The following is a 27,410-nucleotide window of genomic DNA, read 5'->3' as shown; positions in this document are numbered from 1 at the left end:
ATTTTTAATTACTGTTTTACCCTGATTATAAAGCATGTTTGTTTTTCAAAATGTGCATTCATAATCATAACATTGTTCTGAACCAATATTTTAAAGCAGTTTTACGTAAACTGCTTTTCCTTTGTCTTTAATACTACTTTGAGGTAGTGTGAACCTAGCATCAGGGAACACAGGATATTCACAGAAAACAAGGCCAGAGACGAGTGCTGGGTGCGCAGAAAACCAAAACAAATCATGGTGGGCTGTGTGCGTGTGTGTATGCACGCGCGCCTGCTCTCTCCTGCTTGCCACTGGGAAGGAAGGACCCTTCCTGCTTCGCTTCTTGACAAGATAATCATCAGGCTGTCACCATGGAACCACCCATCCCATGAAAATTCACCAGCCAAGACTTCCACAATCCCATGCTGCCAATCTCTACTAGAGGGGAAGAGTATACTTCTCCTCTCTCTTCCTTTCTTCCTTAAAATCAGTGGGGGAGAGAAACAAACTCCATTTACACAGTTCTCCCTTTATCCCATTAAACACAGCTGACAGCATTTCTCTCTGGATGCCAGACCAAATTAGGAAAATCTCTTAGCTGTCTCAGGTGTTTGCCTCTGAACAGCTGACCTTTGTATCACTTGGTCTGGTAAAGCTTAGAGGGCATCAGGGAGGCAAGGCGGAAACATTGGCTACTGGCTATTCTGCCAATTACGTTTGGGGATTTTGCCAATACCATGAAATAAAGAGTAGCAGTACAGAACAAAGAATAAAAATGAAATTGCTAAACAATACGTTAAAAGAGAATTTTCTTTGAAGCTTGAAAATGTTTTTTCTTTTTCTTTTTGGCCTTTTCACTTATTTACATTTAGAAACAATTATTTTTCCTGTGTTTTGAATAGAATTAAAACAAAAATAAACAGCTGTGATAAAATTAACATTTTGAGCTTATCAAGTCTGAATATATCTTTGTGTTCCAGAATCCTGGACTGATGCCGCACAACTCTTGTTAGTGAATTAAATCTGATGGTCCTTCTAGTCCCCATTTGTGCTAATCTCAAAACCACTATAGTTTGGCACAATTTGGAGAGTTTGCTCTGGGGAGACCTCAGACAAATAGCAAGAGTGTTATAGGTCAAGTCTTGAAATGGCTTGACACAGTTGTGGTTTTCTGAGAAAGGATTAGGTCTGAGCTGCCTCTGGAGATAGTGTTGTTAAACTCTTACCTGCATGAATACTAAATTATCTAACACATTTATTGTGTAAATGAAATAAATAGCAGACAATACTAGGGCTATGAACATGTTTATACCATTTTATGTATGTCTGCGGTCCCCTACCTTCTCATAGATAGTAGACAAAAGTCTAGCTTCCTAGAGTCAGGTTTGGGAAATCTAACTTCTTGCTGCTGCTCCTCTCCCAGCCTCAACAGTTTAATGTTAATAGTGGGCAGAACCAAAGCTATTAGTCACTGTCTGAAGGAGAATGCCCTGCCTCCTGACGCTCTCTTCAATATTTTAGCCAGCCCTCCCTGTAGCAGAGCTTTTCTGAGGAAAATGCCAAACTTTATTTCAGATTTTTAGACTAACAATTCAGTTCCATAATGTGTTTGTCTATTTGCCAGCTGTGTCCCAAGGCTGTATTTGATTTTTTGGGGAGATTGTCCCCTTAGTTCTGCTTCCCCTTCTGAGATGTTGGCAGCAGCTGGTGCACCTATGGGCTTCAGGGAGAGAGCCAGGCAAAGAAAAGTCAGAAGCAAAAGGAAAGGCCTGTGTCTCCTGCTCCTCCCTTATTGAAAATAAAGTAGCTATTTTCCCTGGTGGTCAGGGACTCGGTGTTTCTAACTGGGGGAGATTTTTACTTGTGGCCACATAGTAATCAAAAAATTCAACTGACAGTCCTGACTCTGGACACACATTATAGAAGTGAGTACAAATCATATGGCAACTTGAAGCACAACAGGAAAGAATACTTTTTTGTCAGGCAGCTAGAACAAGAGTAGGGTAGGGTCTGTAGTTGCCCTACATTGTCCCAGAGCTATCTGAAGGTCTCTCAACCAGCCCTTTCTGGAGATAGACCCCTGAGTAGTGCCAGGTTCTCTCAATTTTGAAGCAATAGAGTTACCTGTAGCTTTGATCAAATGTGGTCACTGGATAATGGTCACTAGGGAGCTGTGCAAAAATTACGAGAACAGCTTTGTTCCATTTCCAGTCTCAGCAACACATTCCAGTCTCAGCCACTAAATGAATGAAATCATCCATCACCTACTTCATATTGGAGGGTTGCAACTGGTTCACCTTCTTGTTTCTAGCCTCAGAGAATTGGGGACAAAGAGTCTGAAACATCTGAATAAATTCTTAATGCAGGTTTGTCTTCAAAGCATTCCCATTTAACCATCCTTAGATAATACTTATGATTTGCAGATGAATGGCAGCCTTTTATTTTTTTCCCAATTTCAGTCATTACCATTTGATGTTCCATGTGCTCCCAGAGTGTCTCTCCAGCATTGTGGTAGAAATAATATTGGCTTTAGGGAAGAAGGAAATTCACTTATCTCTTCCCAGACCCTTTTTCTGACCTGGATTCTGTACAGAGAAAAGCTGAATCAGTCACACAGAGTGACACAGTTCCTGGAGTATTCAGGACAAACACATTGTGCCTGGAAAGTCAATAACAGACCTGGGATGAGGAGGAATACTATCAGATACAGGGTCTCATCTCAGAAAAATGTTACAGAAGATGAAGATTGCTCCTAATGGAAAACAAGTGGTGTCACAGAAACAAAAATCCAATTTTTATCGGAGCCTATTGGGAATTCTGATCTCATACAGAGGCATGTTCAATGAGTTCAGATGATACCTATATCCAGTAATTCTGGGTACTGCCACTGCATCTTACTCTATCTTATCCATTGGCAAAGATCTAGCTCCAATTGTATGTTATCTGCTCTGACAACTAGTACATTTAGAGAATCAGATTATTTTTATTATTTTTAAGGGACCTTCCTAATTTGGTTCAGGGAATGGGCACCAGAAAAGGAAGGCACATCATCCACCAGCTGGAACACAATAATTAATTGAGGTCTCAGAGCATGGCTTCTTCCATGAATAACAGACCTGTTCTAGTGACGGCAGTGAGTGTGTCCAATAGGGTTTCATAATGACTAGAAAGAACACATTCAGCCCTAACCCAGAGAGAAATTTGCTTGTTCTTGGCAGAATGAAGTTTCCTGTCTCTAAGTGCACTGTCCACCAAAGGGGAGATGAACACCAAGACTTACATGGCAGAAGTTGGATTATCAGAGTGGCTCTGTCACAGGGCGGCTGACCCCTTTCAGTGAAGCAGGTCCAGCTCCCCTGTGCTAGAACAGGTGCTCCCAGTTGGTCAATTAAGAGGGTGGAGCAGCATCTGGGGCTGTGAAGATCCAGGCTGTCAGTAAGGAAGCAGGAGCAACAGGAAGTTCCCTGGGCGTGGTTTCTACAGTGCCAAGAGGGAAGGCAATGGGAACCGAAGGGGGGCAGCTTCCAGGGAGAAAGCTGGGAGGCAGTGCTCTGTGCAAAGAGCAAGAAAGAATCCTACGGTAGGCCCTGAAGCAGGAAAAATTGAGAGGCAAAGGGGAAGCCCCCCTAGGTGCTACAATCCAGGGTTCACCAATGAACTGTTTTTATTTTGCCTATGTTTGGAACATAAAACTGAGTTTGGAAAGAGACTCTGGGTATGGCAGTGGGTCCTTTAAGGCCTGGGGACGAACCAGCACCTTATCAGCTTCTAAACCCAAGAATATCTCACACATCATCAGTTTGGTCAGCTGGTGATCAGCTGCTTTGCTGGAAACAGTAAATAAAGTGCCTCTCTGCGTGATATCACTCACTACCTCCCCCCCTGCATCCACACACAAAGTCCTTGTTTTGCTTTCTCGCCTTTTCCACAGCTTCCGAGGACAATAGAGAAGATAAAACAAGAGAGCAGTAGTGACACTGTTTATGCCTTTCTGGCTGAAGAGAGTTTGGCTCTCCAGGTTGATTAACCTAGCAGTGGATTTTGGGAAGCGTCCTTCTCACAAAGGACGTTTGCTGTTGCAAGACCAGTCCTCCATCCGACCAGACAGCTGCAAAATGAATAGCTGAAGAAAGTGATTTTTGCTCCCATGGACCTCAAGCAAGAGAAGTCAGCAAATAAAACTTACTTTGCAAGCTGGTGCAAAGCTTAACTATCCTGTTAAATCAGTGAAACATAACCTCAAGTTCCTCCAGGAGGACCTTAATATGGGAACATGAGTGTCCCGCAAACAGGTCAGGTCTCTGTAGTATAATGTTAGCAGCATGTTCAAGAAAAGGAAACTTTGTATATATCCCAACATTTAACATTTAATGTTTCCTTAGGGCGGCAACCTTATTCCAACCTCACAACCTTGTATAACCTTGTAACCTCATCCTGCTCCTTACCTCACTACCCAAATGGAACCTCTGCAGCAAGTGTCACCATATTTCCTATCCATTAGAGCAGTCCTCCCAATGGCTACTATCTCCAATCAGAATAGGGTTTTTTAATTTGAAATTTGGGGCTTTCTGTGAGACCCAGTATTGTACTTAAATTTCAGCCCAGTAGTCCTCACAATTGTCATAGCATTCATTCCTTAAGTAAACTCAAGAAATAGCCCTGCTTTAGTTATGCATCACCATCCAATCCTTAGGAGAACTGGCAATCTTAGGGCAGAATAGTCATATCTCCTGTAATAAAATGTGCTAGTCTGCCATTCATTCACCATATTGGTCATCCAGTGTCAGTTAATGCCATTTCCTTTGTTTTGGAAGAAGTCTCATCCGTGCCTTGGTACCCAGGGGAAGATGGAGGAGATATATAATCTACTTGGTTTTGGATGTCTATATTTAAGAGATTATCTTGCTTCCTATCCTGGAGGCACCCTACTATGAAAACCCATTTTAATTAGCACTAAGAAAAATGGGAAAATTTATCTATGCTTTCCTAAAAATTTCCTTTCTTTAAGTAATAAGGTGCACATATCCAGCTGCCCTGAAGACAAATGGTCATTCAGAATAGAGATGGAAATCGACATAAAAGGATTTGGGTTTATTGTCATTAGGCAGAATTTACCATGATCTGCAGTAGGATACTTCATTGTGTTTTTCCTCAAAGTTTATTTAACGTGATCTGTAATTTAAGAAAGTAGATTTGAGTTATCCTGGCTGTGGAAGTTTCCTCAACTGGAGAGAACTTCAAGAGGCAGGGCATTCTAGTCTGTTCTCTAATGGTTTTTATACCACACTCATCACCCTAGTATCTGAGTGTCCTCCAGTAATGCAGTTAGCAATGTGCTTACACAGCTGTCGTGTATGTTCTTGTATTCTCTCCCCAGAGGGAGAAGCGTGTGCAGTGGAGTGTCTAGGTTTGGTAAGGCATTTTTTTAAATATCAGTGTACCCGTTGCTATATGTTTATGTAAGAGAAGGCAAGGTGAAAGAAATGTGCCTTGCATTTGGAGCAGAAAGTGGTGGTGTTTGTGTTGGTCCTTAATTCCTGGGAGAGATCACTCCACAGTCTCGGAACATCCCCGGAGAATGTTCTGTCTCCCACACAGATGAGCTTTACTCTTATTGTTGAGAGTTCTGTTGTGCCAGAGTGTAGTTGTCAAACACTCTTCACCCCAGAGCTTTGTAGGTGATCTTTTAGATACCCTGAGCCCAGGCCAGGGAGTGATTTGAAGATAAAGGCTGCAACCTTGAACTTGATTAGAAATTCAAAGGGAAGCCAGTGGAGAGAGTGGAGGACAGGTTTGATATGTTCATGGTAGCCTGTGTTGCTGAGGAGATGCGCTGCAGCATTCTGTGCCAGTGGATTTTCCGAAGTGCTGAAGGCTTCATGCCCATTGCTGTAGTCCATCTGAAAGGTGACAAAGGCCAGGTGTTCATCCACCAGGATGGGATGGAGTTTCCTAGCCAAGCAGAGATGGAAAGCATTACATGCAGATGCTACTATGTGAGAGCTCAGTGTTAGCGAAGAATCCAAGAGTACTCCTAAGCTATGGACTGAATTGACCAATTATGGGTGTCTATCTTCTACCAATAGAAACCACACTGAGGCTCCAAACTCTTCAAAATACTCTCCTCTGCGCACCAGCATCATCGCTGTCTTGCTCAGGTTCAGCTTCAGCCAGCTCTTCTTTATCCAAGAGCTGCTTTCATCCAAGTACTGGGCTGTCTTGATGGTAGTTGTGTGGTTGTGTGTGGTAAAGGATAGATAGTGTGGTGTGTCATCTGCATATGCTGACACTTCCCTCCTGATAGTTCTGGTTCTGCCCTTGAACTGCAAGCAGACTGAATTTAAAATACTCATTGTATATACTCAAATAAATTTGTTCGTCTCTAAGGTGCCACAAGTACTCCTTTTCTTTTTGTAATAGAACTGTGGACCTTATTACTTGAAGAAAGGAAATTTTCAGGTAAGTTTGGATTTTCCTGTTCATTGAGAGTAGTAAAGCAAATTGGAATGTCAATTTTGATTTATTATATTCCTAGAGGAGGGTGTGCATGTGTGCTTTTCTTACAAGGCTGTCTAATCTACAGAGAAATGTAATTCTTCAGCAGGGATAATATTATGCCACTTATTTGATTGCAAATTTGTTTAAACAGCTTTTAGCTTTGTATTTCCCTTTTAGGTAATGTATCTTTAGATATTAACTGCAAAATTGGCTTGACATGAGTCATACAGATACAGTATAGTATATCTGGTCTGACTCCTGAATTTTAAGTGCCATAAGTATGATAGCTGAACTAGAACTGAAATTAATTCTAATTTCTTGGACTCTCTTTTGAGTGATCTGTGTCTGGGGTAAAAGGATATTTTGATGTATAGCAGTGGCCTTCTTCAGGGATAATATTTTGATATTGGAAGTGTGTGTGTGTGTGTGTATGTTGTGGATTGGGAGAAGTTCTAAGACGTATGTGAAAATGATGAAATAAAAAAACCCTAGAATGAGTACTTGGCATAAAGAAAGGACATCCATTTTACCTATGCGTTGGGGGTGAGAGGAGCTGCTATTTGCTTTGACCACCATTCTCTGTTTTTAAAATATTGTCAAGCTCCATATCTAACGTTTCTTCCCCCCACCCCCTTTTTTGGCAGGTTTAAGAGATGCTACAGGCTCTGAGAGTGATGGTGGTGACTCAAGCAGCACAAAATCAGAAGGAGCCAATGGAGCAGCAGCAATCCAACCCAAAAAGGTCAAGGGGATTGGTTTTGGAGATATCTTCAAAGACAAACCAATAAAGCTACGGCCAAGGTCAATAGAAGTAGAAAATGACTTTCCACCAGTAGAAAAGGTACATATTGTAACTTAATTCTGTCGTTGTTGTCATTGGAGTCCTTCAAATGAGCATGACTTCTGTCCCCAAAGTACTCAACTTTATGATAAGGTAGAACTGACAGCTTTATGGTTTCTTTCCTATTCCTTACTTTGACTGACTCCTTTTGTCACCTGTTGTGCCAAGTGCAGGAAAATAGATTCCTGTGACGTTGATAATAACTCATCTACTTAATTGCCTGGAAGAATATTATTCAGTGAAGGTTTTATTCCTGTGTTCACACCTCCACCCACTGGTCTTTGTTCTAAATAACTACCAGTGCAGGGAACAAGACTGACGAGTCTGTATTAGAACTGTGGTTACCCACATGACAACACAAATAATAATAATAATGCCCGGTTCTTATGTAAAGTAACATGGCAGCATAAAATCACTGTACCATCAGGCTGCCAAAAAGGAAACTTCAAAAAGTACCGACAGAATTTAACTTTTAACCTAGTGCTTTGGATATTCATTTAAAAAAATGCATTGTGCAAACTACCATACTTTTTGTAGGTGACCTGCAGAGGGTGGAAATTGTTTTATGCTCTTCTTTTGTTTGTGTGACACATAAAGAAGATCCCAATTAACACTTTGAGGGGGAACTCTCTTTGTTAAAAGAAAAGGAGTACTTGTGGCACCTTAGAGACTAACAAATTTATTTGAGCATAAGCTTTCGTGAGCTACAGCTCATTTCATCGGATGCATGCAATGGAAAATAGAGTAGGGGGATTTTATATACACAGAGAACATGAAACAATGGGTGTTACCATACATACTGTAATGAGAGTGATCAAGGTAAGGTGAGCTATTACCAGCAGGAGAGAAAAAAAACAACCTTTTGTAGTGATAATAAAATAGAAGATAACAGAAAGCCACTGGCTGTCTCCTTCAGCCCCCAACTAGAACCTCTCCAGTGCATCATCAAGGGTCTACAACCTATCCTGAAGGATGACCCATCACACTCACAGATCTTGGGAGACAGGCCAGTCCTTGCTTACAGACAACCTGAAGCAAATACTCACCAGCAACCACACACCACACAACAAAAACACTAACCCAGGAACTTTTCCTTGCAACAAAGCCAGTTGCCAACTGTGTCCACACATCTATTCAGGAGACACCATCATAGGGCCTAATCACATCAGCCACACTATCAGAGGCTTGTTCACCTGCACATCTACCAATGTGACATATGCCATCATGTGCCAGCAATGCCCCTCTGCCATGTACATTGGCCTAACCGGACAGTCTCTACGTAAAAGAATAAATGGACACAAATCAGACTTCAAGAATTATAACTTTCAAAAACCAGTCGGAGAACACGTCAATCTCTTCGGTCACTCGATTACAGACCTAAAAGTGGCAATTCTTCAACAAAAAAACTTCAAAAACAGACTCCAACGAGAGACTGCTGAATTGGAATTAATTTGCAAACTGGACACCATTAACTTAGGCTTGAATAAAGACTGGAAGTGAATGTGTCATTACACAAAGTAAAACTATTTCCCCATGTTTATTCCACATACACACACACACACCCGTTCCTCAGACGTTCTTGTCACTCGATTACAGACTAAAAGTGGCAATATTACAACAAAAAAACTTCAAAAACAGACTCTGAGAGACTGCTGAATTGGAATTAATTTGCAAACTGGACACCATTAAATTAGGTTTGAATAAAGACTGGGAGTGGATGTGTCATTACACAAAGTAAAACTATTTCCCCATGTTTATTTTCCCCCCTACTGTTCTTCACACGTTCTTATCAACTGCTGGAAATGGCCCACCTTGATTATCACTACAAAAGGTTTTTTTTTTTTCCTCTCCTGCTGGTAATAGCTCGCCTTACCTGATCACACTCATTACAGTGTGTATGGTAACACCCATTGTTTCATGTTCTCTGTGTATATAAAATCCCCCTACTGTATTTTCCACTGCATGCATCCGATGAAGTGAGCTGTAGCTCATGAAAGCTTATGCTCAAATAAATTTGTTAGTCTCTAAGGTGCCACAAGTACTCCTTTTCTTTTTGCGGATACAGACTAACACAGATGCTACTCTGAAACCTCTCTTTTTGTTAAAGATTCAAACACCACCTTCACCCTTTCAGTTGAGCCCTCAGAGAGGTCCATTCATTCTCTAATCTCCCAGGAGAACCAGAGACACAAGAGGACAAGACTTAATATTTCTAATACGCAGGGGGGAAAAAGCTTTTTAGCTTTTTTTCATGCCTTCTGTATGTAACGAAATACCTAGTGAAAAAGGCACAAAATCCTTCCCCTCACCTTTATAAGCAATTATATTTATCTCGTGTGTGGATAATCTGATCAGTGAGGTTTTGATAGACATATGCATGCTTGGAATTCTGCTTATCTTTGGTAAAATTCAAATTAGGGTCTTCTGCAACGTAAACATTTATATGTGCTGCTTTAAAATGTTGAAAGAGATTGTTACTACCACCAGAACGGGATAATGAAAGGTTTTTGTTTTGTTTTTTTCTTTTTAATTTGATAGTGTGATAGCTGTTTAGGACTGGATTTGTGTAGGCCCCAATTCAAGAAAGCATCTTTCTTTAGGAATACACTTGTAGTCAATAGGATTTAAGTTTCTGCTTAAAATGAAGCATGTAGTTAAGTGCTGTCCTGGTCTAGGGCCATAAACTTTTCCTATTACATTAGAAAATGTCTCTTTTTAGTAGTTCATTTCCAGCAGGTATATAGGTAAAGAAAACAAATACAGTGCATGCAGATATTCTGATGAGCTAGATACACAGTTGGTATTTGTATGTTATAAATAGTGTTTGTTTATGATTACTATATACACATTCACCTGTGAATATGCACATATTGACCTTAACCAGAACTGTAGAGGTATTCAATTATCCACGTCTGATTCAGATGGCTTGGAATTGACAGACTCCAGTGCTCTGCAAATACCATATGACTAGGCTTGGGAGAATTCGATTTTTATCAGTGAATGTTGGTACACTTTGATTTCTGTGCACACACAAACCAACAAAAAATATTTCCATCAGTGATATAATTGAAATGTCCAGATTGGTAAAGTAAAAAAAATGCTGCTTGAGAACTTTTTTATTTAAGGATATTTACTTTGCATATTTTGACATGTGATGTCGACAATTTGTGTTTTAATGGTTAGAAAGCTTTTTTTATCTCAGTGTCTACGGTCATTAAATAATTGTCTGACATCCTCCAATGTTCCACAACTGAGAAAATTTAAAAATAAAAAGCTTAAAAATAAACTTTGATATTGTCCTTCAAAATTATATTTAAAAAATTGAATTCTGCCAAGCCTACATATGGTAGTTTTTGGTAAAGATACAGAATTTTTTGGTAAACGGGCTCTGTATTAAATAATAAATAAATAAATTAAATTAAATATAGACCCATTCACTTTTTAGTTACTCATCTAATATAGTTAAATTTGAGGTGTCCATCTGGTAGATATTAAATGGTTTTTGTGAAATGAGAGGAGGTCTTAGTCCACTTTTTACTGGACAGGAAGTATCATTATCCCTATTTTGCAGATGGGGAACTGAAAAGTGGTTTGTTTAAGGTCAGACAGGAGGTCTGCAACATAGCCAGGAATTTAATCCAAAATCCTTAGTCTTCGCCTGGTGTCTTAATTACAAGACCACCCTTCTTCTGTATTCACATTTTCCTTAAAGAATATTTTTAATGGAATGTGATTACATCATATTTGCAGTTAGAAAACTTTATTTCCTGTATTTAGTAACTTCTCAGGCTGCAAGTAGGAAATGCTTGCATAACACTTACCATACTCACCCCACATTTAACAGCTAGAGCAGTGGTTCTCGGGAGGCCTTCCGGAGTGGTACATCCACTCATCTAGGTAGTTGCCTAGTTTTACAACAGGCTACATTAAAAGTAAATCAGTACAAACTAGAATTTCATACAGACAATGACTGGTTTATACTGCTCTATATACGACACACTGAAATTTAAGCAATTTTTTCAGTAATAGTGTGCTGTGACATTTTTATATTTCTATGTCTGATTTTGTAAGCAAGTAGTTTTTGAGTGAGGTGAAACTCGGGAATACGTAAGACAACTCAGTCTCCTGAAAGGGGTACAGTAAGAAAGGTTGAGAGCCACTGAGCTTAGAGAGCCACTCAATCAAATGGAGTCTAAGAATGTCACAAAATTATCAATAAAATATATTGCCTCACCCCCCCTTGTCTTCCACAAAATAATCATATGATGTTATTACAATATTTGCCTGATCATGGCACACGTTTATTATACGTTGACACAAACATCATCCTCTCTCTCTCTCTCATATAAATCCTCTTGGCAGTTCCTCCTCCTCTTCCCTTTCCACCCTCCTCTTCCTGTAGACCTCATGCTGGCTGTTGGGAGGAAGAGGAACTCCATTTTTGCTTGTTGTGGAGGAAGGGAATACTACTTGCTCCTGTTTCTTTATTCTTCTGTGTGATAAAGGGTAACTGAACAGCAGCATAGGAGTTGCTGAGTTTGCTCAGTGCTCCCTGTGCTGCACAATGTATTAGGCAGATGGTTCTGTGACTGGCATTCTTGTGCGTCTCTTCTTGAGATCCAACTAAACTGAGTGGATCACTAATCAGTCATCTACGCAGTGAGAGCTGCATGTAGAACCATAAAGAGCAATGTATAGAGAATTGCTGTTTTAAAGAACTTATATGTTTTGGTTGGCGGACAGGCTGCTTTGGTTTTTAGTTCCTTTAAAACTCTTGTATTTATTAAGTCTCTTCTTAAACACCATTATTTCTGATAGTCCCCATTTTAGATGATCAGGGTGAACTGTCTCCACTCATCTCTTTTGTGAAGACAGAAGGAAAGGGAGAATTCACTTCACATTAGTTGCTCTTTATCCCTTTGCCACCCTTCTCCCCTGCTGCACTTTCCCAGGTATGACATTAGAACTAAAAGCAGTTACAGAGTTGAATGCTAAAAATAGTTAGAACCAAAGCTCAAAATAAGGGACATGAGAAGAATAGTAGCATATATTGTTTTGTAGGCTAGGGACATGATAGTGTAGCCACTCCATGCATGAAACGCCCACAACATGAGGTCCCTCTCTTTTGTACCTCTGTAGCTCTTCTGACACTAAACTACTCATTCTGGTCCATTTCTTTACCATTCCTTGCCTCCTCATCTCTAATCTACCATGAGATAATTAACTGAATATAAAACTGCCATTTTAAGTGATGAACATTGTTCATTGGTGCTTCAGTGGTAAAGTGTTAACAATGTAGGATTAATTTTTTTTTTGCAAAGATATCATTTGAAAATTATGAAGAGCACTTTGAAATTGTAAAATGTAACGCACAAAATTCTCAAGAATATTATTTATCCTTTTTGCTATAAATAATTTACAGCAATAAAAGCTAATTAATGACACCAGGTCTTCATGAGATAGGTAAAACACAGCTAGCTCTCAGATGAAGGACAGTTTAGATCTATACCTGCATGAGATTGTGAAACCATAATCTCATGCAGGAAAACAGGTACAAAGGGAATGGAGCAGGAATTGGAAAACTGAGTTTAATAGAGAGGAACAAATTTGATAAACCAGACTGGCAGTGAGTCTTTGCTGAATCCCTCTTGAAGAGTGATGCGTCAGTGAGCAGTGTCTCTTTTCATCTTCCATATTCCTTCCCCAAACGTGTCTGTGATATAACGATTTCACTCTGGATTGTAAAATGTTCAAGCTACTCTCTGGTAAACGGGCATAATCCAGCTGTCAGTGAAATGGCTTTGCCCTGGGTTTTAACAGAGATCATGTAGCTGTATAAGTGGCATTTAAAAAAATGAGTACCATACAACAATGCTCTGTGTCACTTAAGATCGTTATTTTTAAAAACTGTTATTGCAGTATAAATGACATAAATATAGGATGCTTTAACATTGCCTATACCACAGTGCCTTGCACATACATCACATACCAAAGTGAAGGAAAGCATTGTCCATATGGAGGAAACAGTTGATTTTAGATTCCTTTTGCCTACTTGAGCTACTTGAAAACTGCATGAGATCTACTGGTGAAAAGACTATATAACAGCTAGGTGATGTTAGTAGCAATACTATGGAGAGTCTGGTTTTGATTCCTGGTTGGGAGCCATGGACTTCTGCTTTGGTGGTGTACCCTGAAAAACAAAATCTATGAAATCTCAAAATGTTTCGGCCTGGAACCAAAAAAGTAGAAGCATTTCGGGATGGATCACTCCCAAGAAATCACCGTGCTTTATTTAGGCAAAAGTGAAGCTGATTTCCATATCGCTGAGTTTCAGAGATTTTCTGTGGAGACATGAATTAATGTGATAGTGAATTTCTAGAAAGAGGCAGCTGCTCTGCTTCTCTCCATTCCCCACAGGTTTCAACTCCAGTACAGTGAACATGCTTTGATAAATACCAGTGCTCCTTGGTATGTATCTAAAATGTAGAATGATTTTACTTTCTATCTGATGAGCTCCCAGATAACTGGCTGACAGTGTGATACAACATAACATGTAAAATAGCAGTAAAACCTACTTGAAATAAACCCTAATAACTAATATAGTGATCATAAGCAAAGTTGGTTCCTGAGACTTTGTCTACATCAAAGAAACAATTGTATTTTTTTTTCCTAGCAAGATCCTAGGGTGATTTACCTGATCATTGCAGACAAGGATGAACTGTTACAACTTCGTAAAATCCTACATTCGAAACTCAGTGCTTTCAAACGCTTGTTTTGGCACTTGTGGCAGTTTATAAATCATATTGTGAAATTTCTAGCATGTAGATTTACTTGAAATGAGTTTTTCTTTTCTGTTTCTATTTTGTTTGCTTTTGTTTGAGAATTTAACCTTTATGCTGGTGATCCTTAATTATACATTGGAACTGTTTGTTTTTGGGGGGAAGGGGGGTTGGGGTTGGTAGGTAGCCTTTTTAAAGCTCAGGAAGGTTTTAATGAGCAAACATTTGGTACTCTTTGCATACATGAACATGGGAAGTAAAGATAGCAAATAGCTTGGCACAAATAATAAAATAACGAGTCTAATTCAGCTTTAATGTTGCATATGTAACCTTCATATTCGTTGAGGTATTAAGGAGATTTCTGATTAAATAATTTTCATGTTACATAAAGCAAACTGAACTGTATCAAGCAACTGAAATGAGACTTTGTACAGTCATAATTTTCTATCAGTTTGAATTAATCAATGGATTTTTTTTTCTGAATCTGTAAATTTGGCTTTTTAAAAAATATCTTTAGCAGAGGATTTTAAAAAATACAATTGATTGTGGTTTATATAATTAAAATGTGTTTTAGGCTTTTTAAAAAAAGAACCCCAACTTTATATTCTGTACAACTGAAAAGGCTATATTTCATTATGAGTTTAAAAGAATTTGTTCAGTGTAAGTTTGAAATTAACATCTTCTTCAGGAAGTGGTTTTGATGACTCAGGTTGCATACTGCCATCTGAGCCATTACCAAACCTGTTCAACAGCGTGGTGCTAGGGTGGTTACTGTGCTTATAGAGATGCTGTCAAAGAGTCAGAGGGTTTGTCTCCTACATGAGAGGTAAAACCAACCTCGTGATCATTTCTGGTCATTAAAAAAGTACTGTGGCACATTTCCCAGCAGTAGGTATGTCTGCTTCACTGTCCTGACTAGATAATTTATGATCTTCTTTCAAAATTCCTGTTTTCATTTGTTAAGGTATTTTGTTTCATGTCCTTATGCCTAAATTTTGTTGTTTTGGTATTAATGGTGGAATTTTGCAGAATGTCTTGAAGCTTGGTAAACACACGGTATAGCTCAAATAAAAGAGAGAGGTATGGCCTCCTCTGATTTATTCTTTGGTATCCATATGATTGTTTTCCATTTCTGATCATTCTTACACATTTGCATGAATGTCTTTATATGGGACATGGAAGTGTAAAGATTTTATACTTTTGTTGTGGAAGAGAGGATTCATGGTGATATTTCAGCTTTTAAAAAAAGTAGTAAATCACGTGGAATTTTAGCTCCTAGCTTTTGAATTGGTGAAAAAATTGGGTAGTTGGAATGTGACAAAGACCAGAATAATTTTTCAGTTTAATTATATGATTTATATGTTAAAAGATTTTCTGTCTGAGCTGTTTACGAATTTTTTTTGCATATTACTGCTTATGTTGCCTTTTCTGGCTGTCATATACATGAAGCCAGTGAAGCTGAGTTTTCTGTCTGGAAAGGCGAGGAAACCTCTACCCCAAAGTAAGCAAAACTACGAAAAAGTTCCAGGCTTCCTGTGAAATAAACAAATGCAAGCTTTGTTTTCCTCAAAGCTCAGAGGGCCCTAAATGTGACTCAGTTTTAGGCTTGGTCTTTTAGACTTGTGAGTTTAGCTATTATAGGGAAGTGGGAGAACTCCGATGCTCTTCTTGGACACTTCTAACTGTAGAAAGGCAGCTTTACTTCACAATGGGAGAGGAGGTATTTCTTTTTAAACAAGCTTTTTTTTTTTGTTTTTAACCATCTAATACTATATTGCAACTTATACTTTGTAGAGCACAGATGTTTGGTAGGAGGGTTCTTTCCATAGTGGACAAAAATTGTGTATACGAAAATAAACTATTTTGTATTAGTCAGGATCTTGAGCAGATGGGAACTCCAGCTCTGTTAAAGAGGAAGATATTAAAATAAGGGATTACTCTGTGAAGACATAGTCTGTCCTGGAACTGTTTTGCTGTAATTTTTTCCCCTTCGGTCAATTTGGCCATTAAACTTACACAGATGTTTTCAATTTTTATACTACTTATTTTCCAGTACTTTACTCTAAAGAATAATGTAACTTGGCATTTCACATAAGCAGTAACTGTTACACCATCTCTCTAGGATGTGTAGCCATTTCAAGTGTTTGCTTACTAACCAAAAATCCAGTTTTTTTCTCCAAAATAATTTAGTACAGCTAAAGTTCCTCTTCCTTGGTAGAAAAAGAGAGCGCGCTTTAGTGTTTCATTTTCTGTGAGGTGACATTTGGAGTTTGCTGTATGAATGGGAAAAACTAAAATTAGTAATTTCTTGATGTTGTCACACCTTTTTTCAGTAAAGTAATGAAATCTAAACAGCAATCATTACTTCATGGAATTGCAAGGAGCATTTGTGCCAATTGGTGGTGTGTGTTATGAAATTATCTAGCACATTCAAAGGAGAAACACCAAATAAATTATTTGATTTTTTTTTTTGTGCAAATAGTTTTTTGTTTGCTTGTGTGGTAGATATAGATCTCTAAGATCATGCATTTAAAAGTCTGTGAGTTCTCATCCAAACATGAAATGAAGCTACAAGTTTCCCTGAATAGACTTTTAAGCTTACAATATACCATGTTTGTCTCCTTTTCCTGCCTTTAAAAAAAAAAGTGGGGGGGCATATAATATCTAGACAGTCTACAGGATGAAATGTCTGTAGTCTGATTTAACTGTTTGTTGACAAAAGAAATTTAACAAGAAAATATCTTGACACAAAAATACTTGCTTTTTAAAAATATCCTAAAATACAAGCTTACAGATGAGAGCTACTCAGCACTTTGTGAAAATCTTCTATTAAAAATTATTGTGTGGGGGAGGAGTGGGACTGTAAACTGCTGGTTTGAGGAAGGCCTTGGAGCAATGCTGCTCAAACGGCAATTCCTAGACTTGTATAGACTGCTGCCTGCTGTGTTCTGGCTATTTTGATACTTACCGCACTCTGGCCACCCAAACAGATATCAGCGCAGCTTCATACACAGAGCTGACTGTTCCCTTTAAAGCTGTCTCTGTGCGAAAGGTGCTTGCTGCAGAGGAAAACTATCACACGATCCTAGTCATTTTCCATTTGTATTCCACACTCCAGAGATTCATGCAGAGCGAAACAGATAAGTTCCAGTGAGTTTCCTTGTTCATGCTGTGCCAAAGAACTTTATCCTTGGAAGGGCTGGTAAGGGAAATGGACGAGATTGCTTATCAATTTTCCCTTGCAGTTCTTCGTTATATAATTTGCTACTAATACTATGCTGCCCGGTAAAGAATTTTTTTTAATACAAAAACCTCCAAAGTAAAGAGCATAAAGGTATAAAACTAAGCAGGATGGACAAAAGGGCACAAAAATATGGTAAAAGCTCACAGAGCAGGGAAAGAGGATGGAGGAAGAAGGAACAAAAAGAAGGAAAAAGAAAAATGTCACATAAAGTAAGAAGGAAACAATAGTGGAGGGTGGTGAAAATTCCTTTATTGTCCTGATTACAATAAAACTTACTTTCTAAATGTTCAGTCTTACCAGTTTTCTTGGTTGTTGGATTTGGGGTTTGGGAGGGATGGGGGTGGGGGGACTGTTTGTTGGAGGGTTGACTATGTCTGAAGGGCATTCCACAGGTCCTCCTTTCAGGCAGGTTTGGGGGAGGGGAAGGTGTTTGTGACTGGATCCAAGGGAGTAGTAACTGTCCATCACTGTTGCAGAAGGGACTGTGAATTAGGACAGTGGAACAGTTTCTTTATCAGTTAACTTTTGAGAATATTATTGAACTGTTTTTTATCATTGCTGGCATGATAACTTTACTATAGAAGAACTAAGTCGTCTCGTTTTCATTACCATGAAAAATCAAGAAAAATCTGTAATATTACTATCTTTCTTTTGTCACTAGTTACAACTTATCATAAGCATAAAAAGAAAGGAACACGGGTAAAACAAAAAGAAACACAACAGAAGATGGCAAAAGGCAATGTTATCTGGTGGGTTACCAGAGCATAGAACCGGGAGTCAGGAAACATGGGTTTTATTCCTGCTTCTGTCCTGAGTTGCTCTGTTGCATCTATAAAATGGGGATGTTTCCCTACCTCACAGGACTGTCATGTGAATAAAATCCATTAGTGACTGTGAGTTGCTCTGATACTGTGGTGACTAGGGCTATGTAAGTACCTTTACAGATAGGTGCTTCTATCGGAAAACCTCTGCGGTATCAAGAAGCTCCTGATGCAAAGAAAGAGCGCACCACTACTGGGGCGGGGGAGAGGGAGCACATAAGCATGGTATTGGAAAAAATGCATTATATCTCTATTGAGGGAAAGAATACAGATTGTTTTTTAAAATATGAAAATGCTGCTTGTACCAGATGATGCGAAAAAAAGGGAAAAGGAATGGATGGCAGGATAGACACAGAATAAATGCCGTTTTACAAAATGTTACACAAGAAAATATAGTATAATAAGAGAAAATTTCTTAGGTTGTGTGACTATTCTGAAGTGTTGGTTGTGCAGACTAGCCATAATTATTCTTCTATCGGTGAACATAACTTTGTTGATATAGTGAATGAACCAAGGAATCATAGCTGTCTTTAAGCAGCAGCATCCCTGTTAACACTGTAACAGCCCCATTGGTTGCTAATTGCTACAAAAGGGGAGGTTTCATAAAAGCAGTTTTCTGTGCTGGATGGTGCAATCTGGAGCATGATAGTTGCTGACAGTGTACGTTCCTCATGAGAAAGCACAGAAGGATTTCGACCATGATGTGTAGACTGACTATAGACTCCTCCTCAAATGACAGAAAACTGATTCTGAACTGTGTTTTGAATTGCAACCCACAAATGGTGGAATTTCTAATGAGTGGTATTGGGAGAAATGATCCCTTCATTTGCACGAGCCATACTCAGTAGAAGTTATGATTAAAAATAAATAAAAGGAGGAGGGGGAACGAAAGAAAGATGTCTGCTACAAGAATATTTACCTTACTTTTCAGCCACGTTCTTGCCAGAAATCTGACCTTCCATTGTGAATCTCCAGTTTGAGAGAAAAGAAAAGGAGTACTTGTGGCACCTTAGAGACTAACAAATTTATTTGAGCATAAGCTTTCATGAGCTACAGCTCACTTCATCGGATGCAGTTTGAGAGAGAAAGCAAGCGACTATGTTCACTCAGATGTTGTTCGCATACCTCATTTAGTTGTGTATTTTTTTTGTTCCTTTGAGATAAGGTAGTTAGGAGCATGCTGCATAGATTTAGTTCTGCATTTGTTCTTTTTATTTCATTTGCTAAGCTTTTTACTCATCTGTGATTCCAATATGTCTTGCTCCATTTGTTTAGGCAATTTCTACTTAGCTAAACTGTTGCTCTCAACTCCCTGCATTTACTTTGTCACTTGGATACACTAATCCCAGTAAAATCTCTTGGGAGGAAAGATTTTTAGCTCATTAACAAAAGTGATAACTGAGGATCTAGCAACATCAAATGTCAAAATTTCAGATTTTATAGAGTCATAGATTTTTAAAACCAGATGGGACTATTGTGATTGTCTAGTCTGACCTCCTGCACAACACAGATCATACGACTTCCCTGAATTAATTAGTGTTTCAAGTATTAATTCCCTGAATTAATCAGTGTTTTGAACTAGAGCGTGTCTTTTAGAAAAACATTCAATCTTACATTAAAAATTTCCAGTGAATATGAAGCCACCACGACACTTGGTAAGTTGTTCCAATGATTAATTACACTCACTGTTATAAATTTGCACCTTTGTTCTAGTCTGAATTTGTCCAGCTTCTTATACTTTTATTTGGTAGATTGAAGATTCCTCTATTATCAAATTTCTGTTCCCCAAGGCCATGGGCAGTCTGGTGTAGTGGTGGGAGCAAGAATGTGGCCTATCCATTAGAGCCGAGCCAAAGGATAACCAGAGTCGCAGTCAGAAGGCATAGTGGAGGGTCAGAACTGGGAGTCAGAAGTCAGGCTAGACCCTATCAGTCCTGGCACCTCCCCTTCAAGGGGACCTACTAGAGTCCATGGGACCAGGTTTCAGGGGGTGTTTCTGATGGAAGGCATGTTCTAGTTGTGGAACACCAATGTTTTCTACTGGTTTCCATGATTGCGCTTCCAGTTCATAGCCCTCCCACTCCACCAGATAATAAGAGTTTGCCTCAAACTTGTGTGGAGTCAAGGAGTTCCCAGACCTCATATGCTTCTTGGCCCTGGACATCTATGGGAGGTGGCAGTAAAGCTGAGTGACTGGGAAAGTAATTATTCATGTGAGGTTTCAAACAGGAAATATGGGAAACTGGGTGGACTTTCAAGGATTCCAGCAACTGGAGCCTAAATGCTACAGGGTCAGTTGGCTCCAAGATCTTAAATTGGCCTAGATACTGGTGGTCCAATTTGGCTGAGGGGCAGGTGAGTTTTTGAGGTGTTTGGAGGACAACCAGACTTTTTCTCCTACAGACAGGGTCTATATGGCTCGCTGGTTTTGGTCAGCATGACCTTTTTAGGCCTCCTGGGTGACTTCCAGGCGTTCAGTAAGCTCTTGGTGGACCCAGAGAAGGTGGGCAACTAGACTTGCTGTGATAGGGAGTTGGGAGTCTGTAGGTGCAGCTGAATGAAGGCGATGGTGGAAACCCTACTTTGTGTAGAAAGGATGCATGGGCAGAATTGTACACAAATTCTGCATATTGGAGGACGATCAGCTAGTTATCCTGACAATAATTGAGAAAGCAGTGGAGGCATTGTTCGAGGGCTTGGTTCACTTGCTCTCTCTGCCGGTTGGTTTGTCGGTGATAGGCTGAGTAGGTAAGCAGTTCCTAAAAGTTTGTGAGTTGGTATCAAAAGTGGGAAGTGAATTGTGAATCTCCATCTGAGACTAGTATGATGGGCAGCCCATGGAAGTAAAAACATGATCTAGAAAAAGGTGGACTGTTTCTTGGGGGGGCTGGGAGGGAGCAAATGGAAATAAATTGCACCATCTTAATGAGGAGATCAATGGTGACAAGGATGACTGTGTACCCCTGGGAGCAAAGTAGCTCTACAATGAAATTCAAGGATGCCAAGGACCAGGATCAAGGCAGGATAGGCAAAGGCTGGAGAAGACAGAGTAGTTTGGCACATGGGCACTTGCTTTGGCAGCACAGATCACATGAACTAATGTACTCTCAGTAGACCATGTGCAATTTGATCATCAAACACAATCACCATGGCTTGGATGAAGTCTTTGAGCTTGCCCAGAAGAGGGGCTAGTGCTCTCCAAGAAGGGAGATGCCCAGGCCAGTGCCTGTCCAGTTAGCAGACTAATAAGAAGCCCTACTTGGGTTTGGCCAGTGGAGAATGATTGGGACTGAACAATAAAAAAGAGCCAACACTGGGTCATGGAAAAGCGGAACTTGCTCCAGTCCCTATCAAACGTATCCAGCATTGGAATCTCTGTTTCTCTAGAAGTCGGGGCAGAAGATATGGGTAGGATGGCTTGAGTCTGTAGGGCTGCTGTTTGTACATGCAAGGCCATAACCTGGGCTGTAGGGTCTTCATGATTCTCTCAATGCCCGGCAAAAAAAATGCCCTGCCTCTGAGAAATTCATCTGAAAGGCAGTCCGGCACCTTATTCACCCTTGTTCAATCTTTTGAACTGCTCAAACTATCAGCAGTGGTGGTCTTGCCTAGTGGTGAGAGCAAGAGTCTGACCTACCAATTTGAGCTGAGCCAAAGGGTTAACTGGGTTCACAGTCAGAAGGTGTAGCAGAGGATTGGAGCTGGAAGTCAGAAACCAAAGCCTAAGCTGAAGGGTTAACCAGCATCTCAGTCAGAAGGTGTAGCCGAGGGTCGGAGTCAGGAAAAGGCTGGAGCAGGAGCAGGTACAGGTAGGGGTATAGAAGGAGCAAGGCTGGAGACAGCAGAAACAGGACCAAGCACAGCTGCGGGCTAGGAATGGGATGAGGAGCCACTGAACTGTAGCTGCTGCTGAGCGTAAGTATCAGCCTGCTGAGTTCGTCAACTAACCAGGTGGCACAATCAATCAGACAGCGTCTGTCAGGGTCAACTTCACTCATTAGATTGATGCAGGCTAGGACCCTGATACCCATGTCGGTACTCACAGACGTTGATCAAGTCACTCCTTAACCTTCTCTTTGTTAAGTAAACAGATTGAGTTCCGTGAGTCTTTCGTTATAAGGCATGTTTTCCCATCCATTAATCATGGTCATGCAGTGGCGCTGGGACATTTTTAGTAGTGGGGGTGCTGAAAGCCAGCCTGCTTATCCCTGTCCGCTCCCCACCCCACTGAGGCTGGAAGCAAGGCTGTATCTCTGGGAGGGGGAGACCTGGATAGCGGTAAGGGGGCTGAGGCCACAGCTGGGGGCCAGGAGTGGAGCCTTAGGCAGGAACCGGCAGCTGGGACCAAACGTGCAGGGCAAAGAGCAGAACCCCAGCCGCGGGGCTCTGGGAGCCAGGTGCGGGCCCCAGTCATGGGGCTGGGACGTGGGGCTGGGAGTGTGTCCCAGGCACAGGTTCAGCAGCCAGGGAGTGGGCCAGCAGCCGGGACCAGAGCCCCAGGTGAGGTGAGGGGTTGGGGAATGGAATGCGGGCAGAGGGCCGGGAGCAGGTCATAGGCACAGGAAGCACCCCCAGGTTTTACGTGTGGAGCCAGCGGCTGGGGAGCGGGGCTAGCAGCCCCGCATTAAACCTGGGGGTGCTGCAGTACCCCCCGCACCCTTACTTCCCCTGCCTATGTGGTCATGGCTGTTCTTTGGATTCTCTCCAATTTTTCAACATCCTTCTTGATGTGTGGACATCAGAACTGGACATAATATTCCATTAGTGGTCACACCAGTGCCAAATACAAAGCTAATAAAACCTCTCCACTCGTACCCAGTATTCTCCTGTTTGTACATCCAAGGATCACATTAGTCCTTTTATCATTTTAATGATAGAAATTATTACTATGGCAAGTGAGGGAGATAAGAGTTGTCTTTTTCTAATATGACACAAGTGAAGCCCTTTGTGAAAAACATCTGTTTTTTTGTTTTTCCATTTGAAATATTAAGGCTTCAGAAAAGCACCACATTATAACAGCTTTAGAGACTGAAGTCCTCTATTCACAGAACAGGTACACTGTGGAAAGTAGCACTGCAAGTTTCCTCACATTGTGACCCAACTTGGAAGGATGTGAAACAAATAGCTTTTTCTCTAGGCTTATTCAGCTCTTGGCCTGTCTGTTGGGACTGCTAACAAGATTTCCAGTTTTGCTAATGGATGGGCTTTTCTTGTTGATGTGTTCATAAACTTATTTCATATAAGCACCTGTAGCGGGGTGGCGACTCACCCCTGTGGCGCCTCCTGCTGGTCTCTCAGGGAATTAGCTCTTCCAGCCTCCGGAGCACCCTGTGCAGGCCGGTGTCCTGCTTGCTGCTGGCCCCCATGTCCCTCCCGGACCCTGGTGCCCCTCTTACCCAGGGTGCTTCCCCCTGGCAGTACCCCCACAGTCTGTGGGTCTCCCCTCCCCGGGGAACCCCCACCCACTATCCCTACCTCGCCTCAGTCTTTGGCTACTGCCAGTCACCATTGAGCCCCCACACACGGGGTGGAATGCAGTGTATAAGCCAATCATCACAGGCAAGGGCGGGTTTGGACCTGCTGCCTCTGCCTACCTTTGGGCTGCCCCCTGCAACCTCAGTACCCATCCAGCCTTACACTAGGCCTCCAGCCTGGGGGGTTTCCAGGCCGGAGCTCCCCAGCTCCTCTGGCCTTCCCCCAGCCCTGCTCCACCTCAGGTACTCTGGTACGCTCCACAGCTAGAGGAGACTGTCTGCTCCTGGCCCACTGCCCTCATATAAGGGCCAGCTGAGCCCTGATTGTGGTGTGGCCACAGCTGAGCCTGTTTCCCCAGTCAGCCTCGGAACTGCTTGCTCCCAGCCAGTGCCCTCTCCTGGGCTGTTTTAAGCCCTTCAGGTCACCGCTCTACAGCATCGTACAGCAATCAGATGATATTTTTTTGTTTGCTGTTGACCTGGATTGTGTTTGAACTTGCAACTTCTCTGTATTCCATTATTCTCTGTATTCCATTACCAGCTCTCTGAGCTATTCAGGCCTTCAGCCAGCAAATGCTATTTCATTGTCAGGCCTATTTATTTATTTATTTGTTTTATTGAGCTGTAGGGGATGGTAAATTAGTACTTATATATTTCCCCTCACTCCTTATTTTTATGCACTATAGTGTATATTTGATTTCTTTGGTGCCTTAGATAATTCTTAAACTGTGATCTGTAGATTGCTTGTGTCTCTGGATCACTTGGTGAGGATGGTGCACGGATAGCTGGTTGGCACATGATGCTGGCTCTGGTCCTTGTTTTCAACTTCCAAATTGCACTAAAAACACATAAAATAATTGTACCTGTAAGCAATTGCTGAAGTTGCTGAAGTGATGTCATCTGTTTGCAAATGGGAGGATAGGTGTCTGTGGGTAAGTCTACACTGCAATTAAAAATCCACGGTTGCTCGTGCTAGATGACTCGGGCTCATGGGGCTAAGGCATTGCTTAATTGCGGTGTAGACATTCAGGCTCAGGTCAGCTGCAGGTGTCTCATTGCAGTGTAGACATAACCCATGAGACAATCTCTCTATTTAGATGTCTTCCACCCAGTAAAGTTTGTGAATCTCTGCTTTAATGTAATACTATAAATTACATGAATGTGGAAGATATAAACTGTACTACCCTACATAAATCCCAGTGTCTTTACTGATAGCGAATGTGTATAATTTTGTTTGTGTAAAATAAAATGACTAGAAAAAGTTAATTATTATAGGTTTAACACTTTAGAGGAAATAAACCAAGGATGAATTTGGGCCAAATGTTCTAAATGTTGAAACTTCTTAAATCTATACCCCTTTGTCTATAGCTAGTTGAAAGTTTGGAAATATTCCCTTTCAGAATATTAGTCAAAGAACTGATTAGTTCAGGGATTTGCTATTAGGGTATGGAGTCTTTCATTTTTAGCTCTCTGTTACCCACATAGCTAAGGACGTGGAAGTCATCCATATAATGTTTCTTCATTTGACCAAAATGAAAGGAGCTGATGATCTCAGTCCAGTTCCTGTAGATAAGCGTCCACTGCATGAAAGCTGACATTCTTCACAATCATGGCAGTTTTAGGAAAGAATGACTGTCTGACACCGAATACTACAGGTTGTTACATTTGTGCATTTAAAGCGATAGAAAAAATGGAATGATACTGGATTACCTGACAGTCTGTAATCATTCCATTGAGGGTGTTATAATGCGTACCCAGACCAGAGTAGAATGAAGGCTGCACGTGCAGTCTGAATTCAGGAATTCCATAGCTTTTTAATGCTTCTGTGAAACCACACCCTATTACTAGTTTAAATTACTGTATTTGTAAATAACATAATAAAGTGGCTAATAGGTAATTAATCTCATGGAACTCACCAAGGTTTTTTTTCAGTAAACAAATGGACAAATACATATTTGAACTCCTGGTTCTAAAAGTGCATCCTGAGGTCTCTTTATGCCTTCTATTTTATTTTAAAGGAACTCTTTTTTGTTGTTTTAAATCTTCATTTAGCAACTGCAAATAAAAATATGAAAAAATAATAAATACAGAACCGTCAAGCTGCCTGTATAGTAGACCAACTCAACCATATTATATTTTTGTAGCCTCTCCCATTTCCATTGTTTGTCATAATTTATAGTGTTGTCTACAAGCAGATTGGTGCTGGGCTTGTCATTTTTGTCTTTAGAGTGTCATGCACACACAGTACTGGATAAATAAATCCTCTTCCACCAAGATAAGTGCTTTTTGTTGTTCATCTTACTTAACATTTCAGGGAAGGGGTTGAAATGGGGGCAGGGAAGGGGTGGGAAGAGGCAGTGCAGGGGTGGGGCTTCATAGAAGGGGTGGAGTGGGGGCAGGGCCAGGGCAGCAGGGTGGGCGTGGTCAGTGGTGCGGCCCTCGGGCCAATGTACTAGTCCTCATGTGGCCCTCGTGGTCATTTGAATTTGAGACTCCTGTTTTAAAGTGTCTTTTCAAGTACCTTTTGACATCACAGGAATCTTTCTCTTTACCCAGCTAGCTAAAGAGTGATTTTTCACATGAAGCATCAATAACCTTTTTCTTAAAAACTCAAGAGAGAAAGCAATTTTGAAAAAGAATTTTTAATCTTTGAAAGCACATCTGCCTATTCGTTCAGTATTCAGAGCACTGGCTATTAGCCTTAAGTGTGTTTATACAGTTTACCTGATGAAAGACAGCAGTTTATCTTTTTTCACTGGAGGAGAAAACAATGCTTAGATTTGACCCTGATGAACAAGCAACTGACACTGCCCAGAAATGGAGAACCCCAACAAAATCCTGCTTTGTTCTAACAGTCATCTAATCTGGAGCTCTCTCTGTGGCTTATTATTTTTTTGCTTTTCTGCTTGCTCGTCCGCTTGGATTCAGATGTGCAAAAGGTGGATCTGTGTGTGTCAGACAGGGAAGTATAAGATGCTCTGACATCCAGCACTTTATTTCAACAGGACTGAAGGTGATCTGATATGATCACAACTTGTTTCACACAATTTTGAATGAGACTTACAGCACTGTGGTAGTTTCTCTAGTTGTGGAATAATCTAGTTTGTGTTTATTTTCAACTGCTTATAGTAGTCTCTGAAAATAACTTCTGGCCTGAAATTTTTCATGTGTTTCAATTTCAAAAGAGAATTTTAATAGAATAAAAAGAATTCTGTTTATGCATATCTTGACATTTGTAGCTATTTTGTGTGTATATGCTCGGATTTCAAAATTGTTTAACTTTCAAATATTATACTTGCCCTGAATTTAGTCTTTAGTGAAGTTAAGGAGCTTTGACATGTTTGAAGAAATTTGGTTTAGAAATAACAAAGATACTGTTGCTTCAAATATCATTCTATAATGTGGTCACTAGTATGCTGTCTGTGTATGTAATCCTGGTTGTTGAGAAGTTTTGCTCATTTACTTCAGTACGGCCAAGATTTCATCCTAAAAGGCTTTTCATATTTGTGAATTTATTAAATGTGTTAAATAATTTCCCCAGAGAAGGAAGAATCAAGATATCAGTGTTCCATTTATTTGCCATGAAAACAATTTTTTTAAAGCTAGCAGAGAAATGTATGTAGCAAAGTAACAGTAATTCATAACTTGTATGCAGGTTGTTTGTTTATACAACTTCTAATTGGATACGAGAACAAACAGCATTTTAACAGGAAAATTCAATGCAATCAATTGGAGTATGTGGTATTGGAATATTTTCAGATTCTGCAATTGCAG

General features: G+C 40.4%; 1 protein-coding gene across 11 annotated transcripts in view; it reads left to right on the top strand.

Annotated features, from left to right (window-relative positions):
• Nucleotides 1–27,410, top strand: part of SH3KBP1 (SH3 domain containing kinase binding protein 1) — a 344,411-nt gene that overhangs the window by 203,832 nt on the left and 113,169 nt on the right. For 7 of the 11 annotated variants that reach the window (XM_075131808.1, XM_075131826.1, XM_048862664.2 and 4 more), the window contains 2 exons: nucleotides 6,400–6,438; nucleotides 7,122–7,318. In XM_075131808.1, coding sequence (XP_074987909.1) covers nucleotides 6,400–6,438; nucleotides 7,122–7,318 — 236 coding nt within the window. Of the gene's footprint in view, nucleotides 1–6,399; nucleotides 6,439–7,121; nucleotides 7,319–15,790; nucleotides 15,818–27,410 lie in introns of those variants that run through there. The other 4 variants (XM_075131818.1, XM_048862679.2, XM_048862670.2 and 1 more) reach the window with 2 other exon arrangements.

This window comes from Caretta caretta, chromosome 1 (assembly GCF_965140235.1).
Source record: "Caretta caretta isolate rCarCar2 chromosome 1, rCarCar1.hap1, whole genome shotgun sequence".
Taxonomy (NCBI): Eukaryota; Metazoa; Chordata; order Testudines; family Cheloniidae; genus Caretta; species Caretta caretta.
This window is presented reverse-complemented; position numbering and strand designations above follow the sequence as displayed.